Here is a 24,285-nt window from a genome sequence, read left to right on the forward strand (position 1 = left end):
AATCGAAACTTTTATTGAACAAAACCTCAGAACTCAATGGGGAATTACAAAAGAATCAACCCAAAAGGTTTAGCCTTCCATGCGGAGGCAAAACAAAAGAATTAATAAGAAGAAAATAAACTAAGAAAACCCTATGAAGCTCTCTCTTCTCTCCTTGACGCTTGTGTCCTTTTATAGGGCTTTTCTGCTCCAAGGATCTTGGGAAAATATTGTAATTTAGATTTTGTAAACAATTTCCACTTTCCATAATTCTTTTTATTTTGCAGAAGATTTGCTTTCAATTCTGTTTCTAGAATCTTGTAGCTTTTATTTTCTCTTTCTTCTCCTCAGAATATTTTTTCTGTTTTGGTTCAAGAAGCAACTTGGACTTTTGCATATTTGGCCCATTCACAAAGGTAGAAGCTTCCTTTGGATAATTTACTCTAAAAACACAAAATTAACAATAATAATAGTTAAGGCCCAAATAAACCCAATTATAAGAATATTAATTAAAAAAATGGATTTATTTATTATTATAGTCCAATAATCTATGATTAAGGCTATTGTGTGTGCATAAATATATGCTCATCAAACAGCCTTGCAACAACAGAGTGCTACTATGGCACAACAGCATCAGGCCGCCCTTCATCAATTAGAAACAACTAGATTAGTAGCAGAAGCATCTCAGCTTCATCAACAACCCCATACCTTTAGTCTGGAGGATTTTCTGAGACACAATCCACCCAAATTTAATGGCAAGGTAAATCCAGATGGAGCAGACCAGTGGGTGAGAGACATAGAAAGAATCTTTGAAGCTACTCAATGCCCTAAAGAGAGAAAGTTATCCTATGCCATTTATGTACTAACTGAAGAAGCTGAATTCTGGTGGATAGGCATGAAGCAAATGATGGAAGACAAAGGTGAAGATGTTACTTGGGAGAACTTCAAAGTAAGATTCCTAGAGGAGTATTTTCCTAATAGTGTCAGGTATGCAAAAGAAATTGAATTCATGTAGTTGGAACAAGGAAATCTTTCAGTCACTGAATATGCTACTAGGTTCAAACACCTAGCTAGATTCTACACCCAGACCATGACTGAGGCTTGGAGATGTAGAAAATTTGAGTTTGGATTAAAGCAAGAACTTAAAGAAGTGGTGATTCCTATGTCCATTAGAGATTTCCCTGCTCTAGTGGAGAAAGCAAAAGAAGTGGAGAGTTTGAAAAGTAGTAGCAGACTTGCTAAGCCTCAAGTGGGAGGACCTTCTAAAAGCATGCCTAAATATGAAGATAGAAAGAAACCTTATTTCAGACCTCAATCTTATAGCAGTGGAAGACCCAATTCTCAATCACCACCTAGTTTCAGATGTTTTCGATGCGGTGGGCCACATGTTGTTAGATTTTGCCCTCATCCAGTGTCAAATGTGACATGTGATAGATGTCCCAGGTATGGTCATGCAACAAAAGACTGTCGTGTCCAATTGGGAGCTCCAAATTCTGGCGGAGTGCAGTAAGTACAACAAAATAGTAATCAAAAACCCAAAGCTGCTGGCAGAGTTTTTGCTATTAGTGGAGCTGAAGCTTCACAGTCTGATAGCCTTGTTAGAGGTATTTGTTCTATCCTTGGAACACAGTTATCTGTATTGTTTGATTCTGGGGCAACCCATTCTTTTATATCTTTTGATTGTGCTAAGAAACTTATGTTGCCAGTCCGAGAATTAGAATTTGAGTTGGTGGTATCTACACCAACAGAAGGTATTATAGTAACTTCTTCCATGTGTGCTGAGTGTCTAGTAATTATAGATGGGCAGAGATATAAGATCAACATGATTTGTATACCTCTAAAAGATTTGGAGGTTATATTGGGAATGAATTGGTTGTCTGCTAATCATATCCTTATAGATTGTGGTCGGAAGAAGTTAATTTTCCCTAAATTAGAAGGAGTACAGGTTATCTCGGTTCATCAGTTTGAGAGAGAGATACAAGAAGGTGCAGAATGTTTTATGCTCTTGACTTGTTCTATAGTTACTGATAAAGTACAAAAAGATATATTTGTAGTTCAAGAGTTTATGGATGTATTTCCTGATGAGATTTCTAGACTTCCACCTAAAAGAGAGATAGAGTTTGCAATAGACTTGATTCCCGGAGCAGGCCCTAGGTCAATTTCTCCATATCGGATGGCAGCAGTGGAGTTAGCTGAATTGAAGAAACAATTATAAGACTTATTGGAAAAGCAACTCATTCGACCTAGTGTTTCTCCATGGGGAGCTCCAGTGCTATTAGTGAAGAAGAAAGATGGTTCGTCACGTCTATGCATAGATTACAAACAATTAAACAAGTTAACAATAAAGAATAAATATCCTCTTCCTAGAATTGATGACTTGATGGATCAGTTGCATGGGGCAGTTGTCTTTTCTAAGATAAATTTGTGCTCAGGTTATCACCAAATTTCAGTGAAAGCGGAAGATGTTCAGAAGACTGCTTTTAGATCAAGGTATGGTCACTATGAATTTCTAGTTATGCCATTTGGGGTGACTAATGCTCCAGCTATTTTCATGGATTATATGAATCGGATATTCAGACCTTTTCTTGATAAGTTTGTGGTAGTGTTCATAGATGATATCTTGATCTATTATCGTACAAGGGAAGAACATGCAAAACATCTTAAAACCGTCCTGAACATTTTGAGAGAAAAACAGTTATGTGCTAAACTTTCAAAATGTGACTTCTGGATGTCAGAAATACAATTTTTAGGACATGTCATCTCTACACTGGGAATATCAGTAGATCCTTCTAAAGTGGAGGTTGTACTTCAGTGGGAACGTCCTAAAACAGTTACTGAAATTAGAAGCTTTGTCGGGTTAGCAGGTTATTACAGGAGATTTATAGAAGGTTTTTCTAAAATAGTGGCCCCTTTGACACAATTGACTAGAAAGGATCATCCTTTTGCATGGACTGAACAATGTGAGAAAAGTTTTGAAGAGTTGAAAAGAGGGTTGACTAATGCTCCTGTATTGACAATCCCTGATACCAATCAGTCTTTTGAAGTTTTCTGTGATGCTTCCTATCAGGGATTAGGTTGTGTTCTGATGCAAAATAAGAAAGTTGTTGCCTACGCTTCTCGTCAGTTAAAGGTGCATGAAAGAAATTATCCAACTCATGATCTAGAATTGGCAGTAGTTGTCTTTGCTTTAAAAATATGGAGACATTTTCTTTACGGAGTTAGTTTTAATGTGTTTAGTGATCATAAAAGCTTGAAGTATTTGTTTGATCAGAATGAGTTAAATATGAGGCAGAGGAGATGGATTGAATTTTTAAAAGACTATGATTTCCAGCTGATATACCATCCTGGGAAGGAAAATGTTGTTGCAGATGCGTTGAGTCGTAAAAAGATACAAATGTCTTCGCTTATTATTAGAGAGTTAGCATTGATTGAAGATTTCAGGAGTATGAATTTGGAGGTTTCCATGTCTTCAAATTGCATTAGTTGTAATACCCATTTCTGGAGAAGGTGAAGGAGAAGCAGTTGGAAGATTCAAAATTGAAGAACATCATGGGCTTATTAAATACTGACAAAGCTAAAGACTTCTCTTTAGGAGTGGATGATATTTTGAGATTCAAAAATAGAATATGCATACCAGAGGATAATGAACTAAAGCAAACAGTGTTATCTGAAGTTCATAAAAGTAAACTCAGTTTACACCCAGGGATGACCAAGATGTATCAAGATCTCAAGAAGTCTTATTGGTGGCATGGCATGAAGAATGATGTAGCCAAGTTTGTAGCTGCTTGCTTCACTTGTCAGAAATCAAAGATTGAACATCAACGACTTGGAGGCATGTTAACTCAGTTAGACATTCCAATGTGGAAGTGGGATAGTATCTCAATGGATTCTGTTACCCACTTACCACGTACTTTGAGGAAACATGACTCTGTTTGGGTCATAGTCGACAGGTTGACAAAGACGACACACTTCCTACCTATAGACTTGAGAATCTCTATGCGGAAGTTGGCCCAGATTTACATAGATGAAATAGTCAGATTGCATGGTGTACCCTCCAGAATAGTTTCAGATAGAGATCTCAGATTCACCTCCAGATTTTGGCAAACGATTCAAGAAGCTTTGGGGACTAAACTCAGACTTAGTTCAGCATATCATCCTTAGACTGATGGACAATGAGAGAGAACTATCCAGTCCTTAGAGGATTTTCTTAGGACTTGTGTGTTAGATCATTTGGGCAGTTGGGATGAAATTCTACCTTTGGTAGAGTTCACTAACAATAACAGTTACCAAGCTAGCATAGGAATGGCTCCTTTCGAGGCATTGTATGGAAGAAAGTGCAGGACACCTCTGTGCTGGTTTCAGGATGGTGAAAGTGTGTTAATTGGACCAGAATTAATACAACAAACCAATGAGAAAGTCAAAATGATTCAAGAAAGATTGAAAACATCTCTCAGCATGCAAAAATCTTATGCAGATCAAAGAAGAAGACCTTTAGAATTCTCTGCGGGTGAACATGTCTTTTTAAGAGTTACATCATTCACTGGTGTAGGAAGAGCACTAAAATCCAAGAAATTGACTCCTAAGTTCATAGGACCTTATCAAATTCTCAGGAGAATAAGCCCTGTGGCTTATGAAATTGCTTTGCCTCCTTCTTTAGCTAACATTCACAATATTTTCCATGTATCCCAGCTAAGAAAGTATGTACCTGATCCTAGCCACATTCTAGAGTCTGATTCCATCCAGGTCAAAGAAAATTTGTCGTTTGAAGTGAAGCCAATCAAAATTTTAGATTCACAAGTGAAACAACTTCGTGGAAGAAGTATTCCCATAATGAAAGTATTGTGGGATCTCATCTCTGGAGACTCCACTTGGGAAATTGAAGAGGAGATACAAGCATCATACCCTAGTCTCTTTATTGGTAAGTTCATTTTCGAGGACGAAAATTTTTGTAGTTGGAGATAATGTAATAGCACCTTTTCTTTTAAAAAAAAGCAGAAACAGAGACCCTCCCTCACGCACAGTTTCTTTCTTCTTCTTTTTCTTCCTTATCTCCATTTCTCTCTCTCTCCAATTCTCTTCTCTCCCTCTCTCTTAATTTCTCTCCCAATCTTCATCTATTTTAGAATCTGATCATACCACGCTGTAGCTGAGGAGTTCAGGAACATTTCTACCCGATCAGATTTTCAAACAGAGTAAGTTCATTTTTACTCTAAATATCCTTTGTTCTCTGTTTTTCCTTAGGATTTAGTCATCAATCTTGGTGGGGTCAGTTGAGAAGTTTAATCCTCTCAACTTATTCTATTATATACTAAAATTTTGTTCTGTTTGAATATTTTACATTAGGCCCGTAAATCTTGAAGCTTATCCAAACGGTGGGGAATAAAATTCTAAAAGTTGCTTGGAAAGTAAGCAATTGAGGTAAGGGAAGCTAAATTTAATTTTTAATAGCACCCTACGATAGAAGATCTGAATGCGGAAGGGACGTGGTCCCAATATTCAATTTTCTCTTGCAGGAATGTTGTGTGTTTATATATTGGGTTGTTTGTTTGTATATTATTTAAATTTGTAAAAATATTATATTTTGATGATTTAGTATTAAAGTGTTGTTTTTTTTCATGTCAAATAGACTTTTGAATATTGTGGATCAATTTTTGAATGATATTGTATGACGGAATGGTATGGAATTGAATTCATACATTTGGGATAATGTATGGACTGATGTCTGTTGTGTATTAAGTATTGATGCCTATGTGGTAACAGAGATCTCCGAGCTTCACTGATGATCTAAGTCATATAGACTAAGATATCAGGTGGTGAGAAGCTGATGGGGGAGTTCATGCACACCGTGACATATGAGATGCACGGCTTGGGTTGTATTGAACTTACCCTGATCCTTTATGTTGGATTCGGTGGAAATCTTTGAATCAGGTGTTAGTCTCTGGTAGGACTTACTTAATACGGGTCTTCCGGAAGACGTTGTTTGTTGAATATCTTGGATGTGTAGATCCATGTGAGATCTATGTGATTGTTTTAATGTTGGGATTTGAAGAAGATTGTATAATTTGAGAAATTGATCATGTAACTTGGTTTTCTCTTTTGATTTAATTGTGTATATTATAAAATTCTATTTTCACTAGCTTACCCTTGTTTTTCTTGTTGTGTTTGAACTGCGATGACTGTACTACGTACACGAGCAGATGATCTTACAGGTGTCTGAGGATCAGAAGAGTTTTAAGACGTTGATTTTGAAACTTATATTGTAAATATTTGTATTTCTATATGTCCTAATCACGTATTAGGAATATTTTGAAAAAAACTGTAAGCTTGTATAGAAATATGTAGAACCGGTATTATAATAGTTATATGTAAATTATGGGGTGTTACAATATACTATAAATGTGACAAGTGATGATTTACTGTTATGTCAAACTCCAATAAATTAATTTATCATAGATAACTTAAGAAAAATTAAACTTCTTTCTTCCTTCATTAATGTACCGTGGTCAATGTTTTAATTTTATCATAGAGCTCAAACTCAATAACTCATTACCAAGAGTTGATGGATCCTTTCTTAAATCATCATTAATCTCACAAGCATTCAACTATATCCAATATACATTCAACTATAAGGCTCTAAAGCACAAGATGTTCTGAAGCAAAATATAATAAATAATTTATATATCAATTACCAATGATTATCTTAAGTAAAAAAAATTATTTATTTTTTGAGAATTTCTTATTGACATATTAAGGTAATATTAACAATTGAGAAACCTCCTTTGAGCCAATTTAATGACCACATCCAATTTATATATTAAATTAACAAATAAAATCTATTAATATTCATCTAATAAATAATATCACATATCTATTAATATATCCGGATTAGTAATATTCTATAATAGTAATCCTATGAAAAAAAAACTATTTAGTTAATAATTATTATAAGAGGTTTGTTTCTCTATATCATAATCTCTATTATGATAACAAATTCTAAATTATAATTAAATACTTTTTCAAAACAATTATTATATTAAACAATATAATTGTGATAAAGGGAAAAAATGAGTTTATTATAAATGCAAAATTATCTATATAGTAAATATGTTCCCGACAAGACATCTATGCTAGCATATTTGCTAATCAATGTTTCCTTTCCGATTAGAAACTCAGTGACGAAGATCACAGAGGTTTACACGTGCAAAGACAATGGATAGAAGAAAAGCAAATTCTTGTTAGCAAGGAAGAAGATCAGAAGGAAACTAACTCTTTGGATTAGGTTGGAAGTCAAACTACGCTACGTGACAAGAACATGATGCCTTCTCAACTTTTTCTTTTTTTTATGCAAAGAATGTCTTCTCAACTTAATTACTATATCTTTTGTTATTAGAATATCTCTGTTCTATTTTATTCTATTATTTTATTTTTTGTGGATAAAAAAAATGGTGAAAGTATAAAAGAAAATAAAGAAAGAAAAAGAAAGTGAAAAGTAAAATTGAATGAAAAGATAAATAATTTAATTAATATGATAAAATAAAAAAATTTAATATATAAAAATTTATTTTAGAAATACAAATATGAATGAAAATAAATTTGAAATTAAAAATTATTATAAAAATTTATATTTAAAATTAAAATTAAAATATTTTTCACAAAATATCAAAAAGTTATTTAATTTATTATTTTAATTATTTATATTGTTATAATATAAAAACATATATTAATAAAATATTAATAGTTAATAAACAAATTATAAACACCATATATACATATATATTAAAATGTAATATACACACATATATATATATATAATATTTGCCACATATATGCATAATCGATTTATATTTACGACATAATTGATTGCGTTTAAAACATATTTTATTTTTTTCTTAAATTTCTTCAATATTACCAATAAAAGCTTAACGCGTAAAAATGTTTTGTTTCGTGTTTTATAATATTTTATGACCTCATTTTTTGACAATTGTTTCGTAATCTTTCTGTCTTAGACTGATACAGTATGTGAAGTGTACCTTAGACTGATACAGTGTATGTGTATGTGGGAGAATAATTGGTTCAGAAAAGATCTAGTGACAAATGAATGTTAACTAACATCTATGCCCATACCGACACGAAACGGATTAAAGTCAAAATGTAATCAGAAGTTCTTTTCTGATCAGCAAGATTTGTGAGTGAGAACAGATTCTGATTGACAATGCCAAATCATCCATGCCTAACTTGTTTAGATATTCTATTCCCACATAGTAACTTAGTCAACGCACACGGTTTCAGGAAGACAACGAGCTAACTCAGCATTTGCTTGATTCCAGACAATAAGAATGGTTTTGGATAGAGCACGTGGGACCTGTATATGTGCATATTGCAAGTTGCTACAATTTCTGTGGGAAGCACTTATGATTTAGTTTTAGTTTTAAGACGTGTGTAGTTGTAATTTGTGAAGTTATTGTCCTTTGAGTTTGACATGGTGTGGTTATAAATAGGGTTGAATGAGGGTGAAGAAAGAAGGTGAAGAAGGAAGGTTGCTCTCAAGTGTCTTGCATGACGGTAGAGAGAGTAGATGTGAGCCGGGATGGCTTGCCGGCATGTGCTCTCTGTGGGTATTGCTGGAAAGTCATTCTGGCTCATGTTTCCTTCCTTTACTCTCTCATGTCAGACTTTGCATAGAGTTTTGTAAACTATACATCCATTCTCTTATGTTTCAAATGCATCATGTTTTTCTAATCACTAAATAGTTTTTATTAGTTTGTTTAGCGTCGTTATAGATCTACATATTAGAGTCCTTTTTAATTTTAACTAATTTTATCAAAAAATGTTCACTTTATCAAATTATTTGTTATTGTAACATTTAATATATAATCTAATTGATAGTCTAATTGATAGATCTTGACGTGTGACGTGAGAAGAATGTGTTAAAAATCTCGCATCAATTAAAATAATTCATAATAATATATAACTATTGCAAATCTCTTCTTATCCATCATCAATTTTATACCATTGATTTGTTAATACTTAATGTAAAAAAAATAAAATAAAAAAGAGTGTATTTTGCTAGTTTTTCTCATATTTGGAAGGCTTATGAAATTGAAGGGGAATCATTATATATTTGAGGATAGTTAAGCTGAAGAAAAGCAGAAGTAGGTATTGTACTAATTTTTTAGGTGAAAAGGGAGCCTCAGGAAAAAAGACAGTCTTATTTAAACCCATGAATGACTTAGTCTGTTAAGCTTTGTATCTAGATATTTGTATATACATGCATGCCTGCCAAACATAAAGATCTAATTGATTCATTAATTTTATTTTATTTTTGAAGTTTTCACTGATTGCTGGAATTGAGATATTTTGGAAACAGATGAAATACGCCCCTTTTATTTGAAGTACTCCGTTTTGGATTAAGTTTTTTTAATTAATTTTTAAATATTTTTCGTTTCATGTGTTGTTTAAGTTCCTTTTTATAATTCTTTTAAATTGACTGTTATTTTTCTTCACTGATAATTATAACACTTAATAAATACCTATATTAATTTCAATTATTTTCTTATTAGTCTTAAACTAATTATATAAGAGAAAATATTATTTAACAATAGAGTAGAGAAACGACTAGACTCATCTAGAATCCAAGAAAAAAGTCCATGTCGATTCACGGTGACTATACCTCTATTGTCAAGAGAAAAACAAATTGTATCCCAATTCACGATGACTATACCTTTTTTCAGAATATCACCAGTCCAAATAAAGTTTCAATACCACTGCTCAACTTTGTTAAGAAGTGAAATAGGTCATTTATACATATTAAAGTTATAAGCTAGAAATCTAATCATTGTTAAGAAGTGGGCTTTAAGCCTAACTCAACCCCATAAAACTGGCTCATGGGGTGAGGTTTGCACCCACTTATATACTATGAAAGGCTCTAATCTCTAGTCGATGTGGGATTCCAACACACCCCTCACGTCGAGGCTACCAACTCGTGCGTGGAGATATATGTTATGGGTGGTCCGATAACGGCCCGATGGCGGGTGGCCTGATAAACCCAACAAATACTCGCTAAGATAGGCTCTGATACCATGTTAAGAAGTGGGCTTTAAGCCTAACTCAACCCCATAAAACCGGCTCATGGGGTGAGGTTTGCACCCACTTATATACTATGAAACATATATCTCCACGCACGAGTTGGTAGCCTCGGCGTGAGGGGTGTGTTGGAAATCCCACATCGACTAGAGATTAGAGCCTTTCATAGTATATAAGTGGGTGCAAACCTCACCCCATGAGTCGGTTTTATGGGGTTGAGTTAGGCTTAAAGCCCACTTCTTAATATGGTATCAGAGCACCGATCTTGGTGCCCTGATAGCCTCTCCATTTCTATCCCCTAAATAAAAAATCATGTCTTGTAAAGAAGGCACCAGTAACGAGTCCGATAGAAACCTCGTACGTCTGCTTGCCCATAACTCCTCTTCTAATTCTGCTTTTAAGAAACCATGGATTTTGGATAGCGGAGCAACCGAGTGTTCCTTCTTTTAATTTAAATCTCATGTCCACAGACAAGGCTACCCTTTCCTTTAAGCACAATAAAATCTCATTCTCCATTTAATCTATTGCATTGTGACATTTGGGGTCCTCACAAAACCCCAACTCATTTTGGAAAACGTTTTTTTCTCACTATAGTCGATGACTATACTAGATGTACTTGGCTATTTCTTATGAATCACAAATCTGAAACCCAACATCTCTTAGAGTCATTCATTACATTTGCACAAAATCAATTTCAGGCATCTATTAAAACCATCCGCGTTGACAACGGACTGAAATTTATTTCAATGTATGATTTTTTTTCTCAAAAAAGGTATTGAATGTCAACGCACTTCCGTTTACACTCCTCAACAAAATGGAGTAGTAGAACGCAAACATAGACATGTTTTAAACACAGCACGAGCCCTCCTATTTCAGTCCAATTTACCATTAGAATTTTGGGGAGAATGCGTTTTAACCGCCACATATATCATTAATCGCTTGCCATCACCTTTACTAAAAAATAAATTACCTTTTGAGCTACTATATAATCAACCACCTTCACTTTCTCACCTAAAAACTTTTGGTTGCCTCTGTTACGCAACTGTTGTTTCACCTTAGCAAAAATTTGATCCACGTGCCCGACAATGCATTTTCATTGGTTATCCTCACAGTCAAAAAGCATACAAATTATTTGATATAGATGCAGGCACTTTTTTTACAAGTCGGGATGTCATCTTCCATGAAACTGTTTTCCCATTCTGCCAACAGTCACAGACACAATCCTCACCTCCATTACAAGGTATTTTGCCCACTATTGACATTGACTTACCTACTCCTGTCCAACATTCACTCGATCTACCTTCTTCTCTTACTCATCACAATGCACCTGAACCTCCATCAAACCAACCTTTTTCTCCTACTCGTCACAATACACCTGAACCTCCATCAAACCAACTCTCTTCTCCTACTCGTCACAATGCACCTGAACCTCCATCAAACCAACCTTCTTCTCTTACTCGTCATAATACACCTGAACCTTCAGTAGACCAACCTTCTTCTCCAATGCCAAGAAGTTTAGCACCCATTACCAAACCTTCTCCAACCGACCTTCCTGTTCGACGATCCAGTCGCACATCAACCCAACCTTCCTGGCTTCAAGACTACGTAACGGGATCCCAAGCCAATCATTCGACCACTGCCCAAGACCGACCGAATGGAACCAGGTATCCTATGCATCATTTTCTTTCTAATTCACGATTTTCTTCTACACATAGTGCATATCTTGCTAACATCACAGCCACCAAAGAACCTCACACTTATGCTCAAGCTATCCTTGATCCAAATTGGCAAAAAGCAATGGACGAAGAGCTTTCCGCCTTGCAGCTAAATCAAACGTGGACCTTGACACCGTTACCCGCTGGGCAGAAACCCATCGGATGCAAATGGGTCTATAAAATAAAGTACAACTCAGATGGTAGCGTCGACAGATATAAGGCGCGCCTTGTCGCAAAGGGGTACACTCAGATTGAAGGTGTCGACTATTCTGAAACTTTTTCACCAACAGCAAAATTAACAACTTTGAGGTGTCTCCTCAACCTATGAGCCGGTTTTATGGGGATGAGTTAGGCTTAAAGCCCACTTCTTAACAATCATCACCGTATTGACCAACTGTCCAGCTCATCATGCTAAGAGATTTACTAACTTCAATTTGACTTTATCAGACAAAGGTTGAAGAAATCAACACATTGGAGCACCAACAAAAATAGACACTCCTAAATAATTGAAAGGCAGACAACCATGACTACAGGAAAGAATACGTCGAATTTTGGTAACAAATCTTGCAGAATTATCCATGCTGAAAATACTACTTAATACTACTTAAAAATTATCAAAATGAATGTATATAAAAAAAGTGGTGTCAAAAGAATATTTTTCTCTATTTAATTTAATTGTGCAACGTAAGAGGAAATAGAGAAAAGTATAAAAATTATTGATTTACTTGTTTTTCATTTTTTTTAATGTGTGAATTTTAAAAAAAAAAACTAAAATGAAATTGTGGGAGTACCAATTTGCGGTGAAAATTGATGATTAAGTAACCACTAGTCAATATATTGAATGTTTGTGATATTTGAGTTGTACCATGGTTTCTATTTCAAAAACAATATACAGTATTTTTTAATTTTAAATTTTTAAATAATAATATTTTTAATAAAAAACTATTTTTGTAATAATACTTTTATATAAAATTAAGAGTAATCAAGTACAGTTTATATATATATATAAGAGTATTTGGGAAGTTGAGAATTTTTTTAACTGAATTTTCATTAATTGAAAGCTAATATATAATAACAAAATACTATTATCTTGATATTTAACGTTTGATTAATAATTAATTAATTAATACAAATATTTTAATTAATACAAATAATTAATTAATTAATTCAGACATCTTAAAAACTCTTGTATTTTTCCAATATTTTATGATTACTCTATATTATATATAAAAATATTAGAGATATTAATTCAAGGTTAAATATAAACAGAAAAATAATTTTGCAAAAAATATAGTGAACTCTTTTTAAAATGTTAATAAGTTCATTTAATTTTTAATTTTATATAAACAATAAAAAAAATGAATTACCTTTAATCATATTTACTATAATCACATTTAAATTAATTTAGAGGTATTTTTAAAACAAACACGTTAGATAACGTCAAATTAGTTAAAATACTTATTACTATACTCATCAAAACATTTTTTACTTGTTGAGTTGAAATAATATTTCCTAAATCTTGGTTTCAAAGTCTCAATCAAAGTTCTCTTCTTTTTTTTTTGTTTAACCATTCAAAAAATGAAAATCATCCATAATAAGGACCATTAGTAAATGTCCAATTTATTTTTAACTGAAATTAATCCAATGCCTGAACTTATATGATTTACTTATTTGGTGGGAAATCTTTAAGAGAACTTAGAAAATAATTTTAATTTTAAAAAACTGAACAGATTAATTTTAAGTAAACAACAAGCCTGATTGTTTAAGTTTTTTCATCAAATATTTTTTTTTAATAATGCTCTTTATTTTAATTTGTTGGACAGCTTTTTAAGAGAATAATAAAACTAGAAGTAAAAAAAAAACATATTATAATCACTAATAGAAAAATGACGTTTTATGACGGTTAAAACATACCTTTTTATGACGGTTTTAGACCTGTTATAGATGCAGGCAACATAAAAAGTCTTTATTTTTTATGTCATATTTAAAAAAATCATCATAAAAAATTTACTTTATATGACTAATTTATTTTTAACCATCATAGAAAATAACACATTTTATGACGATTAAAATTACATCTATCATAAAAAAATATTACTTTTTATGACACATATTGTTTTAACCATCATAAAATATGTTATTTTCTATGATTGATAATATTTTAACCGTCATAGAATGCGTTTTTTTTTTAATTCTTTTTTGATATATTCATTTTCTTACATGCATAAAGTACCCTGCATAATAATCACAATTCTCAAGCAAATATTTTTAAAATAAAATCTTAACGATCTAGCATATAAATAATGATATATTTAACTAAAAGTTAATATGTTGAAATTCATACAAAATTGTTAACTAGTTCTAAAATTATCATTTAGAGTAAATACTTAAAAGTGAATATGTTGAAGTTCATACAAAACATTTAACTAGTTTTAACATGAGAATTTACAGTACTTAAAAGAAATGATGCCCACTGCTCTCGAACCTCTTGTAGCACTTCCAACTTCAATGGAGATGGATCATTGAATATCTACATAATCAAATATTGAAGATGAAATTAACATTTAACACATTTAACATATTTAACATATTTGAGTTAATTATATATTACCTCCTTCCACGAGTCCTTAATGTTAGCAGATATAATTTTATGCATATGTCTCATCAAATAATACTCGCACTCATAGTTTCCCGGTTGATATGAGCACTACAAGTTAAATACAAATAGAATAATATAATAATTTATACATTGCAATTTCATACTAGTAAGATGAATTACTTACATTTGGTGCAATGTATTGTAGCTTCTTCTTAGCAATATGTGGAAGTCCTTGCAACCTTAAATGAGCTTCCATAGCTCTACAAATAGTTACATACATTAAATTTTATATTATTTATAAAATCATATAACATAACAAAATAATTGAAAACTTACGCATCCAGTATATTTCTAATTGCCAAACTATTAATTTTCTTGTGCAATGAACACAAGAGAACAACAAGAGATTGTCGAGGAATAATTACTATCAATTGCCAATGGCCCCTACAAGATGAAATAATATTAGTAACAATTGAATTTTAGATAGATGTGCATTAATTTATAAATGTATACTTACTGATGCAAGTAAGGTGCTAAGTACACCTCTTTGTTCCCATTTTGAAATGTCTCTTTGAAATACATCTGCACCTCACTAGCTTTATTCCCAACACTCTGAATGGCAACAGGGTCAAGAAACTCATATATGTTAACATTTTTTTTCTCAATGCACAGATGATGTAAATACCTTGAACATTGAAAAAAAATATTGTTATAACAACATATTGAATATATTAAAACTTATGAAAAGTTATTATAGGAAGCTTACTTACATTAACCAAAGTTGTATTATTGATACGCATATCATATCAGTACCGGTGAGAATATCAAAAATATCCCTTTGGCACAGAAAAAAAGGGATGTTTTTAGTCCTGCCTACAACTTCCAGTGGCATATCTAATTGTATAGGTTGCATCCTGATAGTCGCTGCCATTGCACCGAGTTGCTGAAAAGTACTTGGATGTTGTTGTGAATGATTCACAACTTCCTTTGCTCTTTTAGTATCATTCTATGCATATATAAAAAAATTAAGTAACACTAGTATATCAATTTAATTAATTATAATACCTACAAAAAGACATATGCATAATTAAAACAAGTAAAGAAAATTACTCTCAACATAATTGGTTTTGCTAATCTAGCTGGCCAAAGAATGAAATTCCCAGGTGCTTCTCCCACCGTCTGAACCTCCTTAGTAGGCACAGGGATTCGAGCAACAGCATCCCGAACGTCTACAACAACCACTCTTATCATATCATCTGCAATTTTCTGGTGGTGGATAATTGACCCTAATGTATACATTTTACCTAACACAAATAATGTAATTGAAAGAAATTAAATAATATAATTAGACTAAAACATATCAAACAATATCATTAAAGTAAAAATTACCTAAGGCCACCAAGTACTCGAGGGGATCATCAATATACAATTCGCAGTCTGCAAGGATAGTAGGACCAACCTCCTCTGATCCTTCAGGAGCATCACAACTCTCCTTTGTACTTATACGAATAGGGGAAGGCTCTGAAGGGGCAACAGAAGGTTTAACAGACTTGGATGCTAACTCTGCTCGCATGTCTAATAACAACTCTTTCTTCAATTCAGAATATACCTCCTTTTTAATTTCCTTCCTAATATCTTCTTTGAGGGATTCCATCTCGGTCTCACTAAGATGTAATTTACTATAATACCGAGGTGGAGGACCAAAGAATTGTCGAATTCCCACCCCTCTTCCTGCAGCACGAACACGTCCAGGATGCTCTGGGCGACCAATGGCAACTGTCAATATGTCCTCACGCCCTTGTGGAATGAACAATCCCTGCGTGCTTTGCTCCACCAACTCATCCTACAACACAAATTTTTAAAACTTATTTTAAAATATGTGCAAATAAACATAAACATTCAAACATGACATACAATATAAGTTACTAACAATGCGCTTAGCTACGCTTTGAACTTCTTCAGATGTGTAATCCCCTGATGGTCTTTGGCGAGCTCTTTTCCATTTTTCATGTCGGGGAGGACGGGTTATAATGCTACAATTTGAGTCCTCGGTGGAGTGAGAGGAAGATATCTCTTTAATCATTTTTTGCTCTAATTTATCATAACCCCCACGAGATAGTCTGTGAGGGTGAACATTCTTTTTTTGAATCTCTTGTGCAGCTTTCCTCTTAGCCTATTATATACATAAATTAAATTATTATAATGCATGATAATTAGACACTTAACCAACATATGATATTAATTTACCTGAAAGGTAGGGTCTAATCGCCTTTCTTGAAAAGTCTGTCATGTTTCTTCATCGAGGAATTGATATTGCTCACAGGGGTTTTTTTCACCCAAGGCACCATAAATATAACGACTAGTAAGGTCACTCTTAAAACCCTTCCATCGTGCCCCAGCATATGAAATCCACTTTTTCCTCAATAAGTTATTGTTTGGGACGTCATATGTGATATGTACAATAAATATAAATTATATATGTTAAATAGCAATTATGTATGCTTACAATGAAACAAATAAGTTAAGATTTCGTACAATGATACTCTGCCAAATTTGATTCTTCACCATCTCTGGAACATGCTCCCAATCATCAATAAGAATACTAACTTTGCTTCTACCAAGCAAGGCCACATAGCTAGTAAATTTTGTACTATGCTCTCCCAAAGCTTTACCCGTCTGCATATCAAACTGGATTGGCAATCTCTGATTAGCATCGCGGCTGATAGTCAACTCTCTCAACCTAGTCCCACACCTACCTTTTTTATGGGTAGATGATTGACTCTTGTCCCCATCTTGTGAAGGAGGGAAGATATCAGATGGATTAGACATATCTCTGTTCAAATTATTAGATTGTAAATTATTAGTAAAAAACTAAACATATAATTATTAAAAATATAAAGGATAAACATAAATAAATGTTTTACATTGTCAAATTGGAACATTCTCCCACAATCCTTCATGATGATCATCACGTGTGGCATGCACATCATCTACTTCATTATCGACATTCAAGGTTGGCATATTTGTGGAGAAAGATGGAGTCTCACTTATATCGAATGTTAAATTATCATTCTCATGAGTACCATGCATGATTCTTCCATGGAGAACCACTGACCACCGTTTGTTAGTGAGATCAGTAACATAAAACACTTGTTTTGCCTGAGATGCCATGATGAATGGCTCTTCAATATAACCTACCTTTTCCAGATCAACCAAGGTAAAACCTAGATCATCAGTCTTCACGCCACTATTACTGTCAACCCACTTACATTTAAAGACAGGCACTCTAAAAATTGTGTAATCTATCATCCAGATGTCTTCAATTACACCAAAGTAGCACATTGATGCCATAACAGAATATTGATCTTTTGAACTAGAGAAATGCATTGATTCAGCCACCACCATTACTCCACTATTTTGCATGGTGCTTTTTTCATCTTCAAATTTTGTGTAAAATGAATAATTGTTTATATCATAACCACTCCAACTTATGACTTCAAAGTTTGGCTCAGATGCTAGCCAATTTAATGTATCAGAAGTTGTATTATCATTTTGAACTTGTTGTTTAAACCACTTCAAGAAGCTTTTGTTGTGCTCATTAATCACCCACTTCTCAGGCATCCGTGGGTTTTTTCTCTTCACAATATCTTTATGAGCATTTAAGTAGGGGATGACTTCTTTAGTGTTATTCAGTATATAAAAATGTGCTTGAAGAACTTCATCTCGTGTCAATGTTATAACTTTTGCACTTCGAGTACCCTTACCAACACCTATTCCATGGTAACGAGACTTAGGTACCCCTATCGCTTCAACTTCTGATAAGTATTCTGTACAAAACTCAATGGCTTCATCTGCAATATATCTTTCAACAATTGATGCTTCAGGACGATATTGATTCTTTACATACCCTTTTAATATCTTCATGTATCGCTCCATGGGGTACATCCATCGTAAGAATACTGGACCACAAATTTTAATTTCTCTAACTAAATGAATAATCAAGTGAACCATAATATCAAAAAATGATGGAGGAAAGTACATCTCCAATTGGCACAATATGACTACAACATCATTTTGTAACTGATCCAACTTCTCAGGGTCCAAAACTTTACTACATATTGCATTAAAAAAGAAGCACAATCTAGTTAAGGCATATCTGACATTCTTAGGCAATATATTTCGAATAGCCACGGGTAATATTTGTTGCATCAAAACATGACAATCATGAGACTTTAAGCCAATTAATCTCAAATCTTTCATGGATACAAGTCTCTTGAAATTGGAAGAATAACCTAGTGGAACCTTCACGCCTTGTAAAAACTCACAAAAACTTTTTTTCTCTTGTTTAGACAACGTATGACATGCCGGAGGCAAGTATGTGCGCTTACCATGAGACTGTGGAGCTAATTGTTCTCTTATACCCATTTCAACCATGTCCAAAAGAGCATTGACACCATCTTTTGTCTTCCCTTGAATATCGAGGAGTGTTCCGATAATACTGTCACACACATTTTTCTCTACATGCATGACATCTATACAATGTCTCACATCAAGCACCCTCCAATAAGGGAGATCAAAGAATATTGACCTTTTCTTCCATATGTTACTTCCTATGGCTTTGTTTTATGTCTTTCCAAACACAACTTGGATGTCCTTCACACGCTCATATACTTGCAATCCAGTTAAAGCTGTTGGAGCTAATTTGTTTTCTTGACACCCATTAAATGGTTTCTTTAATTTACGATATGGATGGTTTGATTTAAGAAATCTCCGATGTCCAAGGTACACTGTTTTCCTTCCATGTTGTAATTGATTATGACATGTGTTTTCTTCACATATAGGACATGCTTTGTGGCCTTTGGTGATGTATCCACTCAAATTACCATATGCTGGAAAGTCATTGATCGTACAAAATAACATGGCATGCAACTTAAAGGACTCACCTGTGTACCCATCAAACACATCAACACCTTCCTCCCATAACATCTTCAAATCTTCAACCAACGGGCTCAAATAAACATCAATGTCATTTCCCGGTTGTCTTGGACCAGAGATCATCAAAGATAACATCACATATTTGCGTTTCATGCACAACCATGGTGGTAAGTTATAAATCACTAACAACACAGGCCATGAACTATGTTTACTACTCAAGTTACCATATGGATTCATTCCATCTGTTGCAAGTCCAAGCCTAATGTTTCTTGGATCATTGGCAAAATTTGGGAACATGGAATCAATTTTCTTCCATTGCAAACCATCTGCTAGATGCCTTAAATTACCATCCTTTTTACGTTCATCTGCATGCCATCTAACAAGTTTTGCATCATTCGCATTACTGAATAATCTTTTCAACCTTGGAACTATAGGAAGATACCACAACACTTTTGCAGGAGGACCCTTCTTAACATCATGTTCAAAATCATCATATTTCTTCTTGTATCGTGATATCCCACAATGTGAACATTGATGTAACTTATCAAATTCCTTCCTGTACAACACACAATCATTGGGACATGCATGAATTTTTTCAAACTTCATACCCATTGGACACAATATCTTCTTCGCATCATAATTACGTGTTGGCAACGTATTATCTTCAGGAAGCATGTCACTTAACAACTCAAGCAATTCTGTGAAACTTTTATCTGTCCACCCATTTCTTGCCTTCACAGTAAATAATTTTAATACCGCCGACAATCGAGTGAACTTAGTGCATCTTGGATATAAAGGTTTTTCAGCATCAGTACACAAATTTTCATACACATGTGCATGTTGGAAGGCATCATATCCTACATCACGGATCATTTCCTCTAGTTGATCATCCATCTCTAAATCAACTTTGTGCTTCAACTTCAAACATATGTACACTTGGTATGTCTACTAATTCACCATGCCATATCCACTTTGTGTAACTTTTTAGGAAACCATCACAAAGAACATGCTCTCGAATAACTTCAGTCGGTAGTCTTCGCTCATTCAAACAATTCACACACGGGCAATAAAATCTTCCATTATTATCCGGAACATTCACCTTTGCAAATTCAAGAAATTGTTGTACTCCATTCTCATATTCATTTGTTGTGCGTTTGTAATTGATCCAACTTCGATCCATTATTATGTTCTCTGAATAACACAACAAATAACTATATATTTTAACTTTATGGGTATTAGTGTATTTACGGATCAGGTTGGATCGTCTTTCGGAATATCATCATACAATGTTGCCAAATTTGAAATAGCATACAAATCATAAATACAATAAAATAAATATTAATAACAAATAAATATTTTACATACCTTAGACAATGTAGGTTAAAGAGTCAACGACAACTTGGGAAGAGACAAAACAAGAAAGCTGGTGCATTCGAAGAATGAAAGAAAAACATAGAAAAGTAAGAATATATAAAAATATTTTATATAACCATAATAATTTACATCTTACAAACACTTTTATTGGGAATACAATCATATTAATTGCACAAAATGAAAGCATAAAATTGTCCATGCCTTAGGGATTAATCTGATACCAGGGTTGGATTTGGTTTACTCTTGTTTAATGGACCATATGTTCAATTCATTGCACAAACGTAGCCTTCAAGACTACAGAGTTTGCTTAACCAAGTAATGGGTAAGTGAAATGGATCATATAATCTAATAATTTCACACTTTATCAATTCACAATGGCGGCTAGTGACCCTGCCACATGCACATCAAGAAGTAGTATGGAAGGAGAAGCTTCAGCGTCGTAGTATGGAAGAAGAAGCTTAGCACGCAAAAATCGTAGTGTGAAAGAAGAAACGCGGGAACCATAATGTGGAAGAAGAAACGCGGAATCCGTCGTGTGGAAGAAGAAATGTGGAAGCCCTAGTGTAGAAGAAACGCAGAAGCCACAGAGCCGCAGTGTGGAAGAAGAACGCAGAAGCCGCAGTGTGGAAGGAAGAAGAAACGCAAAGCTGCAATGTGTAAGAAGAAACGGCACGCGGAAGAATTAGGGTTAAAAATTTTTGAAAGCAATAGGGTTAAAAAAAATAAGAATACTTATTATGTCAGTTAAAATAAAAAATTGACATAGTAAAAACTTACTATAACATTTCTACACTGAACAGACATAATAAATACTTATTATGTTAGTTTTTATTTTAACTGTCATAATAAATTTTATGATTATTACAAAAATGCCACCATACCATTTTCTATGACAGATAAAGTATACCCGTCATAATAACCTGTCATTGATTCCTATTTTTGCATTAGTGAATACTTTACAAGAAAATTATATTATAATCAGAAACTATTATAGAATTCATTAGTTAAAAAAATTATTGATACTACGTAAACACGGACGTTGTGTATTTACATTTCTACTTCTATTCAACTTCATTATTGTAGAAATTTAACATATATAAAAAAATAGATAAGTCGAAATTGAAAAAAAAAACTTGAAATTGAAAAAAAAAAATAACATGTAAAAGAAAAATAATGATAAATTGAATCAACCTCTTTTTTCTTCTTCTCTGATTTGAGTTTTTCTTCTTCTTCAAGTTTTTCTCTACTTGCATTGATAGTTTTGAGATTGGAGAGTCTGATGATGTTCACATTAAAGTTAGGATTCACTTGATGGTAAATACAAAAGAATAGTGACTTTACCAAAGAATAAAGCTGCTCAAAATGGAGCGGAGAGAGTGATTAGAAATTAAGGTTATTTTATTTTATATGTGAGATTTGGTGTGGGGACCGTCGGCTCATTCTTCAACAGCCACGTGGTCAGAGTGTCGAGCTGAGCCTCCTCCCACTACTTGGGAGCTTACGGTTTCATGTTCTATTTCACTCCCGATGGGGTTCTTTTCACCCTTCCCTCACGGTACTACTTCACTATCAGTCACCTAGGAGTATTTAGCCTTGCAAGGTGGTCCTTGTTGATTCACACAGGATTCCACATGCCCCATGCTACTCTGGTCAGAGTGTAAGCTAGTGATGCTTTCTGCTACCGGACTTTCGCCTTTTAGGATGCAGCATTCTATATTGTTTCGCCTAGCAGCACGACACTTGTATAGCTCTCCCACAACCCCATTTTCATAGTTTAGGTTGCTCCTATTTCGCTCGTCGCTACTACGGGAATCACTTTTGCTTTCTTTTCCTCTGCCTACTAAGATGTTTCAGTTCACCAGGTTGTCTCTTGCCTACCCGTAGATTCAGCAACAGTTTGAAAGATTGACCTATATCAGAAATATCCAGATTTACGCTTATTTTTAACTCCCTGAAGCATTTCATCGCTTACTACACCCTTCCTCGTCTCTTGGTGTCTATGTATCCATCATAAGTCTTTCTTCGTTTGAACCTCGCCATTAACTTTAAGGTTATGTCATCCTAAGGTGTTGCTAGTGAGGGTATACTCTCTCTTTCTTTCTGTTGTTATCTAAAATAAGAAATTAAGGAAAGAATGAGAAAGTTGATTTGTATATAAAGACGGTACATTAATATATTAATTTAAAAAATTAAAAAATAATTTTATTTTTTAAATAATTCATATAAAATAACAAAATATTTCATTATACTAATAAAATTAATGAGATATATTAAATAAAGATAGAAGAAAGAAAATTGTATAAAAAAATATTATTTAAAAGAATACTCATTTATATATATATATAGGTATAGATAAACAAATATGAATTGAGTTTAATTTTTTTTAAATCCCAAAATGTATAATTACTAAATTATTTGTCGCTTGCTTATAATCTTAAACAAACTCACCCTACAAAATTGAACTCCTTCCACTTTATAGATTTTAATTCCTTTAACTCCCTCCACATAATATGCGAAGAACATGTAAAAAAAAAAAAAAAAAAGACAACGCATAAAGTTTCAAATCTTTGTCTGTGAAGGACATGGATCGAGACAAGTTTCGAAAGTTCTAGAAGAACTGTGACGCAAGATCTTGTTGTGAGCCATCAACTAACCACCTTAAAAACGTTAATGGTCACGATGTGGCCAAAATCGTCCAAGTTGTGATTTGCCTTGGCAGTTTTTAGTTGTTCAACTTTTTAACAATGATGACAAGTTTGACTTTATTTTATTTAAATAAATTTCAGTATTTTAATTAAATTTTTATGAAATATCTTTATTATATTGAATAGTAAAAAGTATAGGCAATTTCTTAAGGATGATTGATATTTTTTATAATTAACATATTTTTGCATGATATATGCCTGTAATAAGTTTTGTATTGATTAATTATATTTTTTCTTTGATGTATAATTCTTTTTATCATACATGTGGGAATTTATATTTTATCTTAAACATATATATACATACATTTATAATATTATATTTTAAATTAGGATGTTAGTTGATGTATGTTTGTGTATATATTGCATTAGTATGTATATACAGATTAATTCATATTTTTAATGAGAATCTTTTATATATTATATAATTGAATGGAACGTGCTTAAGAACTTAGTTAAATAAGAATGTTTTTTATAGATTATTAGGGTAAAATTATGTTTTACATACTGCTCAGAGAATAGAAGAAAGCCTTTACATACTCACATAGTATGTTCATTGAAAGTAGTGTATAGTCATGTTTTCTACACAAGCATTTATAGAAAATTAACAAGAGAACACTATCCCCTAGAGAACAAAATTAAAACGATTAAATCTACTTTAACTTGTAGAAAAATATCAATTACTTATTTTCTTTCCTCCTACATAAATGTACTTGTGAATAATTCTTTTTTTCATCCTAATTATGCTTGTGAATCAAAACGTATCTGTCCAAATTTGTTCTCTATAAACATCCTAGAGAAACACTTTTTGTCCAAACAAAAACATCAACGCAAATGAATTCCAGAAAAATTGTTTCGTTCTCTTGGCACAATTGCGAGTCAAAAGAATTCCAAATGC

General features: G+C 33.1%; 2 protein-coding genes and 1 pseudogene across 2 annotated transcripts; 1 reads left to right on the forward strand and 2 right to left on the reverse strand.

Annotated features, from left to right (window-relative positions):
• Positions 1-598: 598 nt before the first annotated feature.
• LOC137805570 (uncharacterized) lies at positions 599-2,194 on the forward strand. The gene is made up of 4 exons (XM_068605514.1): positions 599-966; positions 1,288-1,480; positions 1,610-1,730; positions 1,878-2,194. The coding sequence occupies exons 1-4, from the start codon at positions 599-601 to the stop codon at positions 2,192-2,194; spliced, it is 999 nt and encodes a 332-aa protein (XP_068461615.1).
• An 11,900-nt stretch (positions 2,195-14,094) lies between these two features.
• On the reverse strand, positions 14,095-14,967 carry LOC137805883 (uncharacterized). Its single transcript, XM_068605774.1, has 5 exons — positions 14,894-14,967; positions 14,713-14,820; positions 14,561-14,636; positions 14,389-14,484; positions 14,095-14,307 (listed from the first exon to the last, which is right to left on the reverse strand). The coding sequence occupies exons 1-5, from the start codon at positions 14,956-14,958 to the stop codon at positions 14,200-14,202; spliced, it is 453 nt and encodes a 150-aa protein (XP_068461875.1). The 5' UTR covers positions 14,959-14,967; the 3' UTR covers positions 14,095-14,199.
• A 1,712-nt stretch (positions 14,968-16,679) lies between these two features.
• On the reverse strand, positions 16,680-20,491 carry LOC137805884 (uncharacterized; annotated as a pseudogene).
• Positions 20,492-24,285: the final 3,794 nt, after the last annotated feature.

The sequence above is a fragment of the Phaseolus vulgaris genome, chromosome 3, assembly GCF_000499845.2.
Source record: "Phaseolus vulgaris cultivar G19833 chromosome 3, P. vulgaris v2.0, whole genome shotgun sequence".
NCBI classification, from domain to species: Eukaryota; Viridiplantae; Streptophyta; class Magnoliopsida; order Fabales; family Fabaceae; genus Phaseolus; species Phaseolus vulgaris.

What these genes read in the sequence shown, in the direction of transcription:
- LOC137805883 (XM_068605774.1), bottom strand. Translation starts at nt 14,958, where the DNA reads ATGTATTTCAAAGAGACATTTCAAAATGGGAACAAAGAGGTGTACTTA. An exon ending in TACAATACATTGCACCAAAT is followed by an intron (nt 14,485 to 14,560) that starts GTAAGTAATTCA and finishes TTTAACTTGTAG; the next exon opens with TGCTCATATCAACCGGGAAA. An exon ending in TTAAGGACTCGTGGAAGGAG is followed by an intron (nt 14,308 to 14,388) that starts GTAATATATAAT and finishes TTGATTATGTAG; the next exon opens with ATATTCAATGATCCATCTCC.
- LOC137805570 (XM_068605514.1), top strand. Translation starts at nt 599, where the DNA reads ATGGCACAACAGCATCAGGCCGCCCTTCATCAATTAGAAACAACTAGA. An exon ending in TATTTTCCTAATAGTGTCAG is followed by an intron (nt 967 to 1,287) that starts GTATGCAAAAGA and finishes ACCTTATTTCAG; the next exon opens with ACCTCAATCTTATAGCAGTG. An exon ending in GGTATCTACACCAACAGAAG is followed by an intron (nt 1,731 to 1,877) that starts GTATTATAGTAA and finishes ATATCCTTATAG; the next exon opens with ATTGTGGTCGGAAGAAGTTA.